This window comes from Antrostomus carolinensis, unplaced genomic scaffold (genome assembly GCF_000700745.2).
Source record: "Antrostomus carolinensis isolate BGI_N321 unplaced genomic scaffold, ASM70074v2 scaffold110, whole genome shotgun sequence".
NCBI lineage: Eukaryota > Metazoa > Chordata > Aves > Caprimulgiformes > Caprimulgidae > Antrostomus > Antrostomus carolinensis.
Window position 1 is genome coordinate 23,359 of NW_010286230.1, and position 15,045 is coordinate 38,403.

Here is a 15,045-nt window from a genome sequence, read left to right on the forward strand (position 1 = left end):
AGTATTAAACTAGTTATTGCTTACATATACTAGTACATCAAAACCACTATATCCTCAATTTTGATTTGGTATTTCTTGAACACTAGGATATTAAAAATGAGTGGGCAGAAGTTGTAAAAGCAATTACTTTAGATACTTAAGTGTAGTCAACACAGTGGGAGAGAAATAGATAAGCTTTCAGTTTAGTCACCCTTCCCCAGACTAAAAAAGAAATCTAAATAAAACAAATCTAGGACATAATTGTTTATACTGTAATGAAATAATGTTAAGTGGTTATATCACTTGTTACTTGGTATTTAATTGGGTTTTATCTGTGGAACAGGGATGATTGAGAGAGAGCGAGAAACCACAAAAGCAGATACCAGGTTATTAGTCAGGTGAGAGGGAGAGGGAGGAGATTGCTAGCACATCTGAATTTATTCTGGTGCATAGTGATTCCTTAGTTTCATCATCTAGTTTCCATGAAGTGTTGGAAGTATTGAGTTGAGGTATGGCATGTTTTGAGAATAGAATGTTTTGGAATGTAGATTTTAATATTTGTGTTCTGTGAGCCTTGGCAATGGTGACTGTAAGGAGATATTGACAGGTTTTTAATTTCCAGTTATAGCACTGTTATTTTCCATTCATGTCTGTTGCTCTGCAGGAACTTTGCTTTCACTGATGAACTGGGAAAGGTTAATGTTGCAGGGGAAAATATAAGAGGGCTTGAAAGCTACAAGACAGAAAGGTTGAAAAAAACCTTATTTTTAAGGTGTGATAGTCCTGAATAGTCTGAAAGAACTATTTCCTGATTTCAGGAATGGATAAAGAGGCACAGTCAAAGGGAATAGGGAATTTTCCATTGTGTCACGGTTGTGTGGGGTTTTTAGATGGTGAATTCAAAAATGCCATCCATTTCCCTGGAGATATGTTATTAGATTGTCTTTGCACTGGTAAGGTAGTGTCACAGTGAGGTGATATCTTAGAGTTTAGCTGTATATTGCAGCTTTTCTTGTGCGTGGGTTTTTTTTTTTGTGGAGATTCTGTTCAGGTACTTTATTTTACTGCTTGCAGAGTTTTGTGTTATATATTTTTAATTGTATTAGTTCAATATGAATGCAGCTTTCATTAGCTCTCTCCTAGTTTAGAGTCACAATGTACCTCCTTGCTAACAGCTAGCCAGTCAGTAGCTTTTGGCCAAAAAAGCAGAAGGGAACTGCACTGTGATTGTGCAGTGGAGTCTGAGTTGTTTCATGTGTATTTATGGTCAGCTTTCCAGTTGGGAGCTATACAGTCCCTCTCAGCTAATAAATTTCCTTCTAAAGTGGTTGCTATAAAGACATGACTTAAACCTACGTCGGTTACAGAATCAAAGTTGAAATAAAGTCTTTAGTGCCTTGAGGTATTTCCATAGGATATCATTGAATAGTTTATTGAAAGATGAGTTATCTCAAGTTGATGGTGTAGGTTAAATAACAATTTTGCAAGACAGAAATAGTTGAGAGATTCAGTGAGTTAAACTGTTTGATTATGATCATTATTATTCTTGTGGCATCATCATCTTGAGATGTTCTCCCAGGGTCGGCAAGTTAAACCAGCCACTGCTGTGTAAGGCTGGTTTCAAGACCCTAAGGGGCTTATATAGTATCTTCCCATTTGCACTCTTCCCAATCATTATTGCTCCATCTCTTCTTCCTTGGAATTCTCTGGGTCTGGATCCATGACTGGGAGAGCCTGAAGTGCATTCAGTCTTGTTGATCCCACACATATAATGATTTGGTTTTGTGCACTAGTTGGTTACTGCTGACCAAAAGCCTCCCAGCTCCAAGTCTATGACATGGGTGTCCATGTACAATAGAATGTGCATATAGACAATATATAACAAAAATATCCAGTGTTGTACAGGTTAAGTAACATTTTTTATTAGGCTAAACATTATAAAGACTACTTAGAGAATATATGAATGTGATTTAAAGAGCTAGCCCAGAATTTTGTTGCAACTCATTACATTCAATTTGTATAGCAAATACAACTGTTGCAGCTCATCATGAGACTCAAATGCCTTGTACAGTTTTGATGCTGAGATACCAATGTTTGTTTGAATTCACTGTAAATGCCAACACTAAAAATAATCAGGACCTTGTTAGCTAAACCATTTGTTTCAATTCCCCTCAGTCAACCCAACTGATTCTGAAGCTAGGAAGTACAGTATAGCAAGATGTTTTAAGTGATGTGGTACCTTGAATAGTTCTTGCAAAACTATGGTACAATACATAGATATGTGCGTCTATTATTGAAATTAGAGATGCCATTTGCAGGTATCTAATAAGATTAAATATTAAATATTATCATGATGTGATGACTAAAGTTTTCCGAGTGTGCTTGGGAAGGTTACCACGGAGACAAGCCAACTGATTTCAGCATCTGCTAAATAAGGCATAAAGTAAAAAGGGTGTCATTAATGAATATCAATATACCACAAAAAGAAGAATGAAAAGGAATAAGGCATTATCCTCTATTTTCCCCATGTTTGATAGCGGGGATAGAACATGATGCCTGCCTTTCTGGCTCTCTTGGCTAGAGGACTCAGGAAGTTGAGAGCTGAACCTGAGAAGGCTAGAGTTAGCAGTTCCACAATCTCAAATTCCATGGTGCATTTTTGATGTCTAAATATGATCTTAATAATGCATTTAGTTATTTTATCTTGCAATTCTACTTTAAAATAAATGTTATTTTGTTACAAAGTTGACTTTCTAGTGATACAAAACTTTCTTTCACTCAGGGATAGTGAATCTTAAGGCTAGAAAAATCCTAGCTCCCAAACATCTGTATGTTGAATTTTCCAAAGATCAGTAGGGTGTGTCATCAAGGAAGCTGCAGATTTTATGAACTGGTATGATAATCATTGTTTTCTGTGATTACTCTTGTCTGGAAAACTCTTCAGTGTATTTAAGGTAATAGGCGATATTTCTGAACCCTACAAATCCCAAAGGGCTTTGACTAAATTACTTATAAGTAGAATAGAATAAAATCTAGGGCATATGCAATTATTTGATTTAGTCTGATAGAATAATATATAGTGATATACATAGTGATTAATTTACTCTAATGCACTGTTTTGCTTTTATGTAATCTCTTTAGGCTATCAGTACTGAGCTTGAAGATGCAATACGTGAAAAAGAAGAAATGAAAAACAGGGTTCATAATTATATAACTGAAGTTTCCAGATTTGAGACCCTGATAGCTTCAAAGGTAAAAGTATAATCTGTAGGCAGTCATTAGTGTTTTCAATAAATCCATTGATTTTAGAGTATAAAACATTCTCACTAGGATACAATGAACTAATTAAGAAATTTATGGTTTGGGTCCCATTCTCCCTGCCTGTCCCATTTCCTTCTCTTATTTTTTTTCCTTCTTTCCTCTGCAGTGTTTTAAGCCTCTAGTGGATTTCTACAAAACCTTATTAGATCTGAAGCACTGATAAATTCTGACATATCGCAATTTCATTGATCATGTTTCTGTTGGCCATAACACTGGAGAATGACAAACAAATCATGTTTTAATGTTGTTTTGCTTTTTGAGTTTTGACGAGGCAACTAGTAAAATGTCTAGTACTATTTCATGATTGAAGGCAACAAGTAGTTTGTATGATGGTTTTTAATGTTTTACACTTTTTAAAAAGATAAATTTTATTTGTAGTTCTGTGGGAAAGTGTAAAAATAGCACATTAGAATTTTTCTCTATGAATGGTGAGTTCAGAGTTTTTGCTGTACTGACAAAGCAGTGCTCTTGTTAAATGTATTTTATCCCTATACTTGGATTCAAAAGTGTGATGTGTGTGAATTAGAACTTATAATCATTTAAAACAAATAAAATTTATGTCAAGACAACATGAACTGGTAAAAGTTACGTGACTTTGAATAGGAAAGAATGAATTTTGATCTGACTTCAACTTGCATGTCTAGATTAATGCATGTAAATTCAGCCACTTTTTACAAGTAGAAACTGAAGCATAGAGAAAAAATTAAGGTCAATAGTATGCTCACCTATAACTCTCAATTTAAAACACTTACTTGAAGTTTAGTTTTTAAGAATTTTACAACATGTCATAGGTCCAAAGCACTTCAGCTACAGATGTGGCCACATCTTTAGCAAATAAGAATTCAGTTATTCAAGTCAAGTACCAAGAAGCTGTAGCATATACAGCCAGTGACCAATTATGAAAGGTTGATTTCAGGGATTTGTTTAGTATTACATTATGTTTTCTGTGGAGATGAGGATTTACTTTGTTCATTTGCTTAATAATGAGTTTCTGTTTCCTAATGCCCCACCTCATTCTGTCTGCACCTTCCAAGTGCTGCAGGAAACAGAAGGGATTTCAAAAACAGTAACCTTCCTCATTAGGTAAATCTCATTCATGTTAGCAACACACTCATCCTGCTGTGCATTACATGAACAGGGAAGAAGGGAATGGAGCTAAATAAAAAAGAAAAATTAATCACTGCCTTGTAACATGCACTTGCAATTGGACCAAATTAAAATTCACAAGCAACATTTGTTCTATCACTGCATAACTTGTAAACACTAAAGCTTCCAGGTTTGTACTTTTATGACAGACTGCTTAGGTGTATGTTGCTGAATGGGTTATCAGTCTTTCAGGCACTGCTGTAATATAAATATTTATAAGAGAACAGTAAGTAAAAGAGCTGGAAATTGACTCCTGCTGGAATTTCTTAGGAAAGGCAGCACTAGGATCAATACATCTCAGCAATGTGACCCTTGACAATGCAGAGAGATCCAAAATAAAACCTCCCCTGGGAGCCTTGAAACTCATTAACAAGTGCTAAATATGAATACTTCAATTAATAAAACTGAATGCCATCACTGTATTTATTTACTATTTGGACTTGCAAAAGGGATGACGGCCCTTAGTAATTGCCAGATAGTGGGATAAAGAAAATGGAGAAAGATCTACTTTCTTTTGGGGGGGGAAATATATATACGATCAAGCAACTTGAAGGTATGTTGATCATTGCAGAGTGATTTACTGTTTCATCTAGGAAAAAGAAAATGAAGAATTGTTAGAGAAGTTCCGAATGCTCCATACACAAGCTGAAGACTGGGAAATGAAGGCTCATCAAGCTGAAGGAGAAAGCAGCTCAATACGACTTGAACTCCTTTCTGTAGATACAGATCGGAGACGTCTTCGGGAGAGAGCAGAACTTCTGGAAAAAGAAATTCAAGGGGTAATAATTTGTGCAATGAAATTCTGTCAAGGAAAGTAGGATACATTCCAGTGATTTTTACTAAAGTCAATATACTATTTTTAGTGCTTTAATGGAAAATAATTCCTATACATGAATGTTTCAAATGTGGACACTGAGTTTTTGAAACAGTAACAGATTTTGGTTAGATGTGCTTTCCTTCTTTTCCTCCTTTCTCAAAATTAGAATCACAGCATATATTTTTAATACTTTTAGGTCTCTTCTGTTGGATGATCATTGCTATTATGTTATGGTCTCTGTAAGAACCTTTTGTTTAGTTGCTTCAAAATATTTGCATATAGCTTTATGAGTATTTTGTAAGCTTAGTTCTTATGTCTTTGAAGCTTTGAATGAAGTATTTGAAGTGTTGGTGGAGTAAAGGAAAAATCTGGTAGTAGTAGTCCAAAACCAGAATCAGGATTCCATAATATTGAAACCTAGACCAATACCATAGAAAAAAATGGAGTTTATATTTTAGAAGCAATAACATTCATGGAGATCAAGGAAATTTGAATAGCTGTGGATTGACCACATTTTGTCTCATGCTTTTAATGTGACAAAAACAGTTAGAGACTTTAATATTGTAAGCTGAGTTAAAAATAGATTGTATTTTTGGAGTTTCAAGCTTTTAAGTCTTTTCTGAAGCTGGAATCCAGCTTCATTCCACTCTTGTATAGTACTTGTGTAATTCTTCAAGATGGAGATTAAAAATTGCAGAGATGGTTTATTAGTTGTTCTTAGCTGTGATTTAGGGAGAGGAAAGGAATGTTATATAAGGTTAATTTTATAAGGAAAGTTAATTTTGAAGGGAAAAGAAAGTATGAAAACCCTGTTATCCAACAGAACTGTTAACATGTAACACTGAAGGGGTATCCATATTTGTCTTTGTTTAGCATATCGTTGCACATCAAGCATATGAATTTCAGATCTCCTCCCTTACAAAAACTGTATCCAAATTGGAAGAGGATATTAAACGTGAAAATCAGGATAAGTCTTCTGCGTTGGCGGACCTGGCTTCTGTGAGGGAACTCTGTGTGAAACTTGAGTCTAACAAAGAACTTTTATCTCGACAGCTGACATCCAAAAGCATGGATTATGAAAGGGTAAGCAGCAAAGACACATTTCATTTGCTACAATAAAATATCTTCCTTTGCTTTTCATGGTTTTTGGAGAAAAGTATAAATTACTTCTGAGAGTAGGTAAGTTAATTTACATCACTAGTTTTGCATTTATATATAAATTATAAATTTTCCAGTGTACAGAGCTATATTTGTCGTTTTTGTACAGATAGAGGGAGCTTCATTAATTATCACTACAAAATGTGACAGCTGTAGTTTTTGCTCTACCACAGAGACATATTTATTTACTCTTTTTAATTTACTGAAGTTTTCAACTTTTATAAAAACTAAATAACGCACTTCTTATTTAGATATTGAAGACTTTTCCCTAATGTACTTTTTCAATTAAATTGAAATTTAGATTCAGCTGAAGTTCATTAAATATTTTGAAATAGTTTAAGCAGTTCTAAATATCTGTAGTTTCAGAACTTTTTTCTTTACAGCTGATTGTTATGTCTGTCAATTACTGTAATATTTAAGACCTTGAGAACAGTGGTTCCCACGGGATTTTTTTATATTTGTAGAACTGATGACGAAAACAAGCATTCCTACATTTTCAGCAAAAGCCAAGAAGCTAACTGTGAGCCAACAGTTCTAGTTGAATAGACCGAAGTATAGTAAATACCATTTTTGTACTTGTGCAAAAGCCTGCTTTTGTGTTCTGGGTACTCACCCAAGCATTTCCAATATTCAGTAATCCAGCTCCCAGTAAATGATTTGACAGATGTATGGCTTGAATAGTTTTTAACTAAGTATAGTTGTAACTACTGGTTGGCTTTAATTTGTTTTATGAGCTCGGTTTCCTATTAATTATTATCAAACTTCCAATAATTTCAGTTTTTGTAACAACTCCTCATTAAAAAGAACTTGGAATGTTTGTAAACCAGTGTATTAATAATGTAAAAAATATTATGCCCTAGGTTCTAGGTGAATTAGAAGATATGAAATCAGAAGCAGAGTTGCTGAAAAAGCAGTTATCCAGTGAGAGGCTTACAGTTCAGAATCTTGAAACATTGCTGGCTACTAGTAGAGACAAAGAATTTCAGAACCATTTAACATCCCATGAGAAAGATTCCGAAATTCAGTTATTGAGAGATAAGTTAACACTCGCTGAGAGCAAACTGTAAGTTTTAACAAGTATGTGTATGTGTTATGTGATGTACAAAGAAACTTTTTCTATGTGACAGCACTTATTCACAAAGTCAAATTCTTGGTGTTCCGTACGGCTGAGCAGATATTTGCAGCAATGTCTTTTGGTCTTTCATGGCATTGTTTACCTAAAGTTTCTTTACAGATCTTTCATATTGCTTTCATTGGCAATTGGCACTCTGGTGGATGTCGGTTTAGTACAAGCAGTAAACTTAAACAGGAGTTCCAAAGGAAACCTACTTTAAAAGGAAGGAACATCCTGCTGAGTTTTCAGTCTTGAGAATAAGTACTTAGTCTCCCCCTGGATTTGTCCCCAGTCTGACTCTGGAAAGTTTGCTTCACTTTTTCTGCTGGTCCTGACTCTTTTTCATATCAGTGGTGATACCTTTCTTGAAGTTCACTTCAAGATGATATAACTGATATCAAGTCTGATATAACTCTGGCATCTTTTCAGTGCAATCACTAAAATCCTTTCCTTCTGAGCCCCTCAGTGGACATAACTACCTAATGGCAAGGTAGCTGATCTGTTGCAGACATTATTTCCACTACGGAACCAGCCAACCCATGATAATTTGTAACTTTTTTTAGCTGTTGAGTACATCTATAAATATATGTATGCACTGCAGTATTATTTGGATATTTAACCTTTGCATCAGAATGTATCAATTCTCAAAATATACAACCACCTCTCTCACAGGTTCTGATTTTCTCCTTAGCTTCAGGAAGCAATCTAATTCAACTCTGCTTTTTAAGCAAAATGTCCTATTTTTATTTGGCTTTGAAGTGTTGAACTATGAATTTAATTATTAAGACAACGCAATTTTTTTTAGTCTTGAACTATGTTCTATGTTCTTATATTGGAGTATTCTGAAGTCCTAACTCCTTTAGAACAATGAAGATTCATCAAGCATCTCAGAGCAAATTGAAAGTAAAATTTTGACATATGTGTACTGCTCACAAAAAAATATCAAGTATATTATTATATATTATTCATGGTAAATTTGAATTGCTCACCTACTGAAGATGCCTGTTGTCCTTACTTTGATTAAAGTAAGAATCACTTACATAATAAACAGTGAAGTCATAGTGCTTTAAAAAAGCAGAAGTACTTTTGCTGCTATTAACTGTTCAGGAAAAAGTCCTGTATCATTTATTGTTCCTTTGAAATATCAACAGAACTGAACGGACACCTACAGTAAATGTGGCCAGCGCTTTCCATTATAGCTAACTGCAACTTCTTATGGTCTGTGTCTGCCTAGAGTAGAAATAACTTATTAATGCTCTAAATCTTATCTCTTTGGGACAATGAAGCTAAGAGGGGGATATTTTGTGTATATGAAATTCAGGTACGAGAGAAGTGGGGAACATAAGATATTTTTTTCATGATGTGGAGAAGAGAATTTGAAGTTTCCATGATATGTGTCATCTTGGCACGATCATTCTCCTGGGGATGCATTAGCCAGTGACTGTAGTAGTATCACTGCATTAAATATGAAAAAGGGAGGAGGAGCAGCTGAATGTAGATGGTAATGAAGAGTAAAGTCAAAGTAGAATTTCAGGAAGAGAAAAACAGATACACCCAGTTAGTAAACACTTGGCATAGAGAGCGAAAGGGAATGTATAGAAGGTAAAAGTACAGATAATGCTAAACAGTTAAAAACTGTCTGTAACTTGGTGACACGAATGTGCAAAGAAACCACTTTTGGTTGATTTATGTAAAGGCTGTAACTTACCACTGACCATGGTCTACCTCAGGTAGCAGTGATCTCAATGGATCTGTAGATGATGACACTGTAAATCGCCCCTGTGCAAGTCATTGCTTCATGTTTTAGAAATGCTGAGTTTTGTTTACTTGAGGGAAAAAAGTTAATTGCATACAAAGAACAGAAACTAATGGAATGTCCTGACTATGAAAAAAAGGTGAGGTTTTCGTTTAACTTTAATTTAGCTTCTTTGTGTACAAACATTATAAAACTCTGTTTAAATAACTTCATAGTGATCTTTTCACCATTTTTGTTCCACACACATTGTAGGGCTCCTTTCTTATTTGTTGCAAATGTCAGTACTTGCACTCTTAATAGGATGTGATATTGCAGGAAGAAGGAAAATGTTCTCTTGGAGGAATAGTGACTATTCTATTGAATTGTTTTACTCTGCTTGTCTCAAAGATTCTGCATGTTGCTAGGCAAAAGTTCAGGTGTGAGAACTAGTTGCATATACCTTATTTTCTACTCTACAATTTGTAGTAGTTGCAGTCGAAGAACAGGAATTTTAAAGGCCCACAGCTGAGACTGAAGTATGTGTCAGTTATGTTTGTATCTTGTGAAATATAAAAATTCATTTGACTTGGCAAAATTTCAGTTTTAACAAAATCATATGTCAGTATTTTTTGAACATTATTTACGGTTTTGGCCTTATTGTGCCTGTTTTTCCATTCTATTTAGAAAATGGTACTGATAGGACCTCTGATTTTGGAGGGATTCTCAAAATTAAGTTTAGCTTGTGTAATTTTGAGGTCTATGAAGAGTGAGTAGTACTGTTACGCAGCGCGCTATTTGGGTGATAGTACAGTAAGTGAGATCTTGAGGCTCTACAGTGATGAAGTATTAAATAAACAGAGAATATTGAATAGCTAAACTACTTGTTGAAAGCTTTCTTCTTATATGAAGATTACTTTGCATAGAGGTTCCAAATGAAAATATTTCTTAATTTTTGAGTGATTTGCTTCATGATCTTAATTTTGTTTAAATGTCATTGACATGGAATAACCTCAGAACTCACAAAACTGTTTGCTTTCTTTCTTTATTTTATAATAATGATATTGGGCCCTGAATTCTTGCCTCCATCTGAAAGCATATGCCTGTCTCTGAAGGACTTAGAATAAGATTTCATCGAAAGCCGTCCTCTGGTCTTCTGCGTCTGTTCTCACCATACAGGATCAAGATACCATTCTAGGAATTTTACTGATGAATAGGAAATACAGGAAAAAATATTCTGCAGTTCTTTTTGGATCAAATCTCTTGAGTAGTTTGCATCTTCCTGGAGTCAGAGACCAGCGGGTGCCAGACAGGAAGCCTGTGACTGAGCTAGGAGTGGAACTCATTTTTCAGAATTCAAGTCCAGTGCTTTAGCGATAAACTAGTACATCACTGCTTCTCCAGAAGTGACTTTTGAGCACTCCACCTCATGTTGGCTTTGAAGACTCTATGGAATAACATAACTGTATAGATTCTGATTTAGACAACTTATTTTTACATTCATTTATTTTTTTGCTTGCTTTATAATGCAATTAATGGTGTTTTGCAACAAAGCATTGAGTCGTCCAAGCTGATGATTTGCTAAGAAGTATATTTAATTATGTTACTTAAGATTTTCAAGGCTGCTTTTCATTTTGATTCTTGCAGTTGAAACAGTTGGGCTCAAACACCAATGTTACAGCTGACAAGCTCTTTCAGACTCTGGGTTTTGCTGATCTGAGCTTACATTAATACCGCTTTTACCTAGATTTGACTTAGTTGTGTTCGTTGCTAGCCAGATAGTTCCAGTCTATTTGATAATTTTTTTTTACTGAAGCCATATCTGTTATGTTTGTATTTTTGAGGGATAGTTACTGCTTTTTTCTTTTTTTTTAAGTGTATTCATTAAGTCAATCTCGCATTGCAACAGAGGATAGTAAATCAATAAATTAATGATTTAATTGTTTTGTCTGTTTTTATAAAACATGTTTGTGTTTACCTTTGTCTGTAGTAAGGATGTAGTGAGAGGCTTGCCAGCTTCTCACTTCTTTCTCACCTTAGGTTCTTCCAGAAGCATTCTGTTGCTTTCATTTGGTTCTCACTGCTTCTAATTTGTCTTTGATTTGTTCTGTATGAAACATGTTCAGTATCTGTTTTGTTTTGTCTTGCTCTAAGTCATCTAAGCTCCTAGCTGACAGTGTTCAAAGAAAACTTTGTTGCTTCTCATATTTGTTTTTAGAAGCAGCTATAATAGAGAAATTCCCATACTTCGGAGTAAAGTTGCACAGCTGCAGACTGACTGTGATGTTTTAAAAAGGCAACTGACAACTGAACGATTTGAACGGTAAGATGCTGTTTTTTCAGAGAGGTGACTCCTCTCATGTCTTCTTTCTTGCTTTTAAATTTGTTATTTTGAATAGTGAGGAACTTTTATGGAAAATTGTGTTCCTTTTCTCATGCAAAATCTAATATTCTCACCTTGGAAACTTCTTAATTCAAAAAGAAAAAAAACTTATACAGTTTCTGAATTCCCTTGTAAATTTTGTGAGTTTACCATTGCATCTGAAAAAAAAATCAACCCCTTCTCATGGAAACAAGAAGAAAATTGAGTGACATTACAAGGATATAAGGCTCTTTGCAAAGTATTATGAAAACCATCAAGTGAAAATATGGAAAAAAAAAAAATACATTTTCTTCCTTTAACATCCTGCAGTACCTCTGTTTTATGTAACTGAAATTGCTATCTGTTGGTAGAGAACGTGCAATTCAGGAAATGCGTCGACATGGTCTTTCTACATCATCATTACGTGCTTCACCTCCTCTCAGTTCAACATTAAGATCTCCCTCACATTCTCCAGAATGTACCATTGCAAGGACAACTGATCAAGCAGCAGCTGAAAAGTAAGCAATTTGATTCTAGCAGGTTGTTTCTGTTTAACAGTTAGGTTTAAATTGTTTCCAAATAATACTTTTTTAGTTATATGAAATTCTCACACACTTTAGATGGTTCTAAGTTCTTCTTTTGTTGACTCTCCTACTATAAGATATTGATTGGAAACAATAGAGACAAAATGCTCTCCAAAGACCGTATAATGTAATGGATTCCCATTCCTGTTTTTGTTAATGGTCTTACACCAACTGACAGCTTCCAAATATATATCGCCTGTTTATTATTGCCATTAATTATATCAAAATATATATTGCCAATTGAATATTGTTAATAGTTCTCTCCAAACAGTGAATGGTTCATATTAAGAGAAATGCCATCAAATTCTCTCATGTACAGCAATGAAGGAAAGACACTCTGTAGGAGAGGGTCCAACTAAAATGCATTTGAACCCTACACATTAGATGAAACTGTCTCCAAAACAAGTGCATAAAAATAATTAATACATTTTTAATTGTTAGTGCTTGAATGCTATGAATGTCTAAGATCATGGTCACTAGAGTCCATAAAAAAGAGATCAAAATCAACCTGTCATCTGTTCATTTTCACTGACATTTTTATTCTCTTAGAGATCATTTCAGATGATGTCAGTTATGTGTTACAGGCGTGATTATTGACTTTATATCCTGTCTGTCCTATGCTGCATAAAAAACTGCAGTGAAGAGTGGAAGGACGGGGAGAGATAAACAGTGATTGTTTTAAGAAATAAATGTGCTATAGCAGCTCATGAATCTAAGTGCTAAACTCCAAAAAACAGAGTTCCAAACTGGCATGATTTAAAACTTTATTTTTGTTGGTAAATAGCTATGGCTTGTTCTTAAGCTTACTTTTGTTAACAAAAACAGAGGTTTCCTGAAAACTGAGGTCAGCATGGCATGATCCACATTGTCAACAATTTTTCTCTTTTTCTCTGAGTTTTTGGACAAAGCAAAAAAAGGAAACTGTGGCAAATGAGATATTGATAGTGAGGATGAAACAGCAGTTATGACTTTTGCCTCACTGGTGAGCCATTAGGCAAACCCTGTTACATTGCAAATCAACATTTTGACTGAGGTAACGATGGATAATATATTTCTGAGAATGAGTATCATCAGCAGAGAATTGTCTTTAGTCTTCCTTGCTTTACAGTGAGTCTCAAGAGCAATAAAAATAGTCCAGTTGCTATACGTGAAGAATACCATGTAGTGAACTATTTATATCAGACTATTTGCGTACCTAGTTTTAACAATGACAGCTCTGCAATATCTTATCAGAACATATCCCATTTTCATGAAGTATGTATTTTTAAAGAAAGTGATTTTTTTTTTTAACAACTGAATTCATATGCAGTTTAATTTTTTACTATCTTGCCTTTTAAAGCTGTCAATGGATTATTACATTAGAATAATCTCAGTAGTACTTTCATCATCTTTCACCCTACTTATTTATTCCTTCCTGGGATCTGACCACAGTAAAATGTACTCTGTATTTGCTGTTCTATAGTGTTACAACTGTCTTTTTCTCTAATCTGATTTAGTCTTCTCAAGCAATTTTCTCTTCTTCCTCATCTCACATTTACTTTGTTAAAAATTTGAGCAATGAGTCAATGAACTGAATGTAGAGTTTCAGATAATGTGCTAGTAGTTGATGTTCAGGAATAACAGAAAAGAATGGGGAGACTAGATCTAATTATTACTTTTTATCCTAATTTTCATTACTGAAATATAATAACTTTATTCTGAATTTTTTTCTTTCTCCACTAGAAATGTGAGCTTCAAGGAATAACCAGTACTTGAGCAACTGAAGCATTACCTTGTTACAAGGACTTTTTTATTTTTTAAATGATGAAGGCTGACTTGTATTCTACCTCTGTTTTCTTCAAATCTGTGATTACCTTTGAAATTTCTGGGAACTGGTGACATAATCAACTTTGCAAAATTCTGCTTTCCCAACTGGCTGGGGTGACTGTTTTTTGCTGGCTGTTTGATGGGTTTTGTGTCAAGGCTGGCTAAATTTTGTTACTATTTTGCAAGCATAACAATAATAAGAAGGAAACGAGTACTTGATGTGACAATCTCCTGTTTTCGTTTTACTGTTTTATTTCTCTTTGCTTCTCTCATGGTTACAGAAATTTGTTCACATCTTAGTGTGAGCTAACATAGCAAAACATACACGACTGTCTTAAAAACGCTGTGCCAGTGTGTGTGTGTGTTTTGTACCCATGAGGATTTCCTATGTTTGGGCTTTTAACAAGTGTTCTCAGTTTACAGGGCATTCTTCATGATATTTAAAATTACTGATTATCTATTTTGTGAACACATTTTGTTTACTGTACCTTTTTTAATTTAAAAATATATCAGTTATTTTTTATTAATGTTTTTGTTATCTAACAACTGCTCATCTCCTTTTTTTTGATCTTTGTGTGAAATTGCATTTTAAATATTATCCCAATATTAAATAAAAAGTGAAAAGTGGTATTGAAATCTTTCAAATATTATAAAATTAGTTCTAAAGTATTTTATATTCAAATTTTTCAACCACGTCTGGAGATATTTTTCAAATTTTGGTTTTAAAATATCAGAACAAAACTTGGAATCCTTCACACAGTTAAGCTCAAGCTTTTGGAGAGCTGTCACAGGCCTTTATTTTGTGACCCACATATTAGGTAAATGCAGTGAGAACTTTGTCTTTAAAATATCTGGTATATTTAGCAGAGGAGCATTTCAAATTTAGGCTATGAATTAAGATGCGATTAGCAATCACAATCTTACTATATGCTCTTAAAGTCCATCTATGCAGATAATTGTATGTCAAATCATTCTTCCATGCAAGAACAGACAATTTTCTAAGTACACGCCGTTCAGGTTGACATG

The 15,045-nt window shown here is 34.3% G+C and overlaps 1 protein-coding gene across 1 annotated transcript in view; it reads left to right on the plus strand.

Annotated features, from left to right (window-relative positions):
• CEP135 (centrosomal protein 135) overlaps nt 1-13,957 on the plus strand; it is a 33,423-nt gene extending 19,466 nt beyond the window's left edge. The window contains exons 19-25 of the mRNA XM_010166822.1: nt 3,121-3,231; nt 5,040-5,225; nt 6,137-6,346; nt 7,282-7,484; nt 11,486-11,590; nt 12,001-12,147; nt 13,936-13,957. Coding sequence (XP_010165124.1) covers nt 3,121-3,231; nt 5,040-5,225; nt 6,137-6,346; nt 7,282-7,484; nt 11,486-11,590; nt 12,001-12,147; nt 13,936-13,957 — 984 coding nt within the window. The remainder of the gene's footprint in view (nt 1-3,120; nt 3,232-5,039; nt 5,226-6,136; nt 6,347-7,281; nt 7,485-11,485; nt 11,591-12,000; nt 12,148-13,935) is intronic.
• The last annotated feature ends 1,088 nt before the right edge of the window (nt 13,958-15,045 follow it).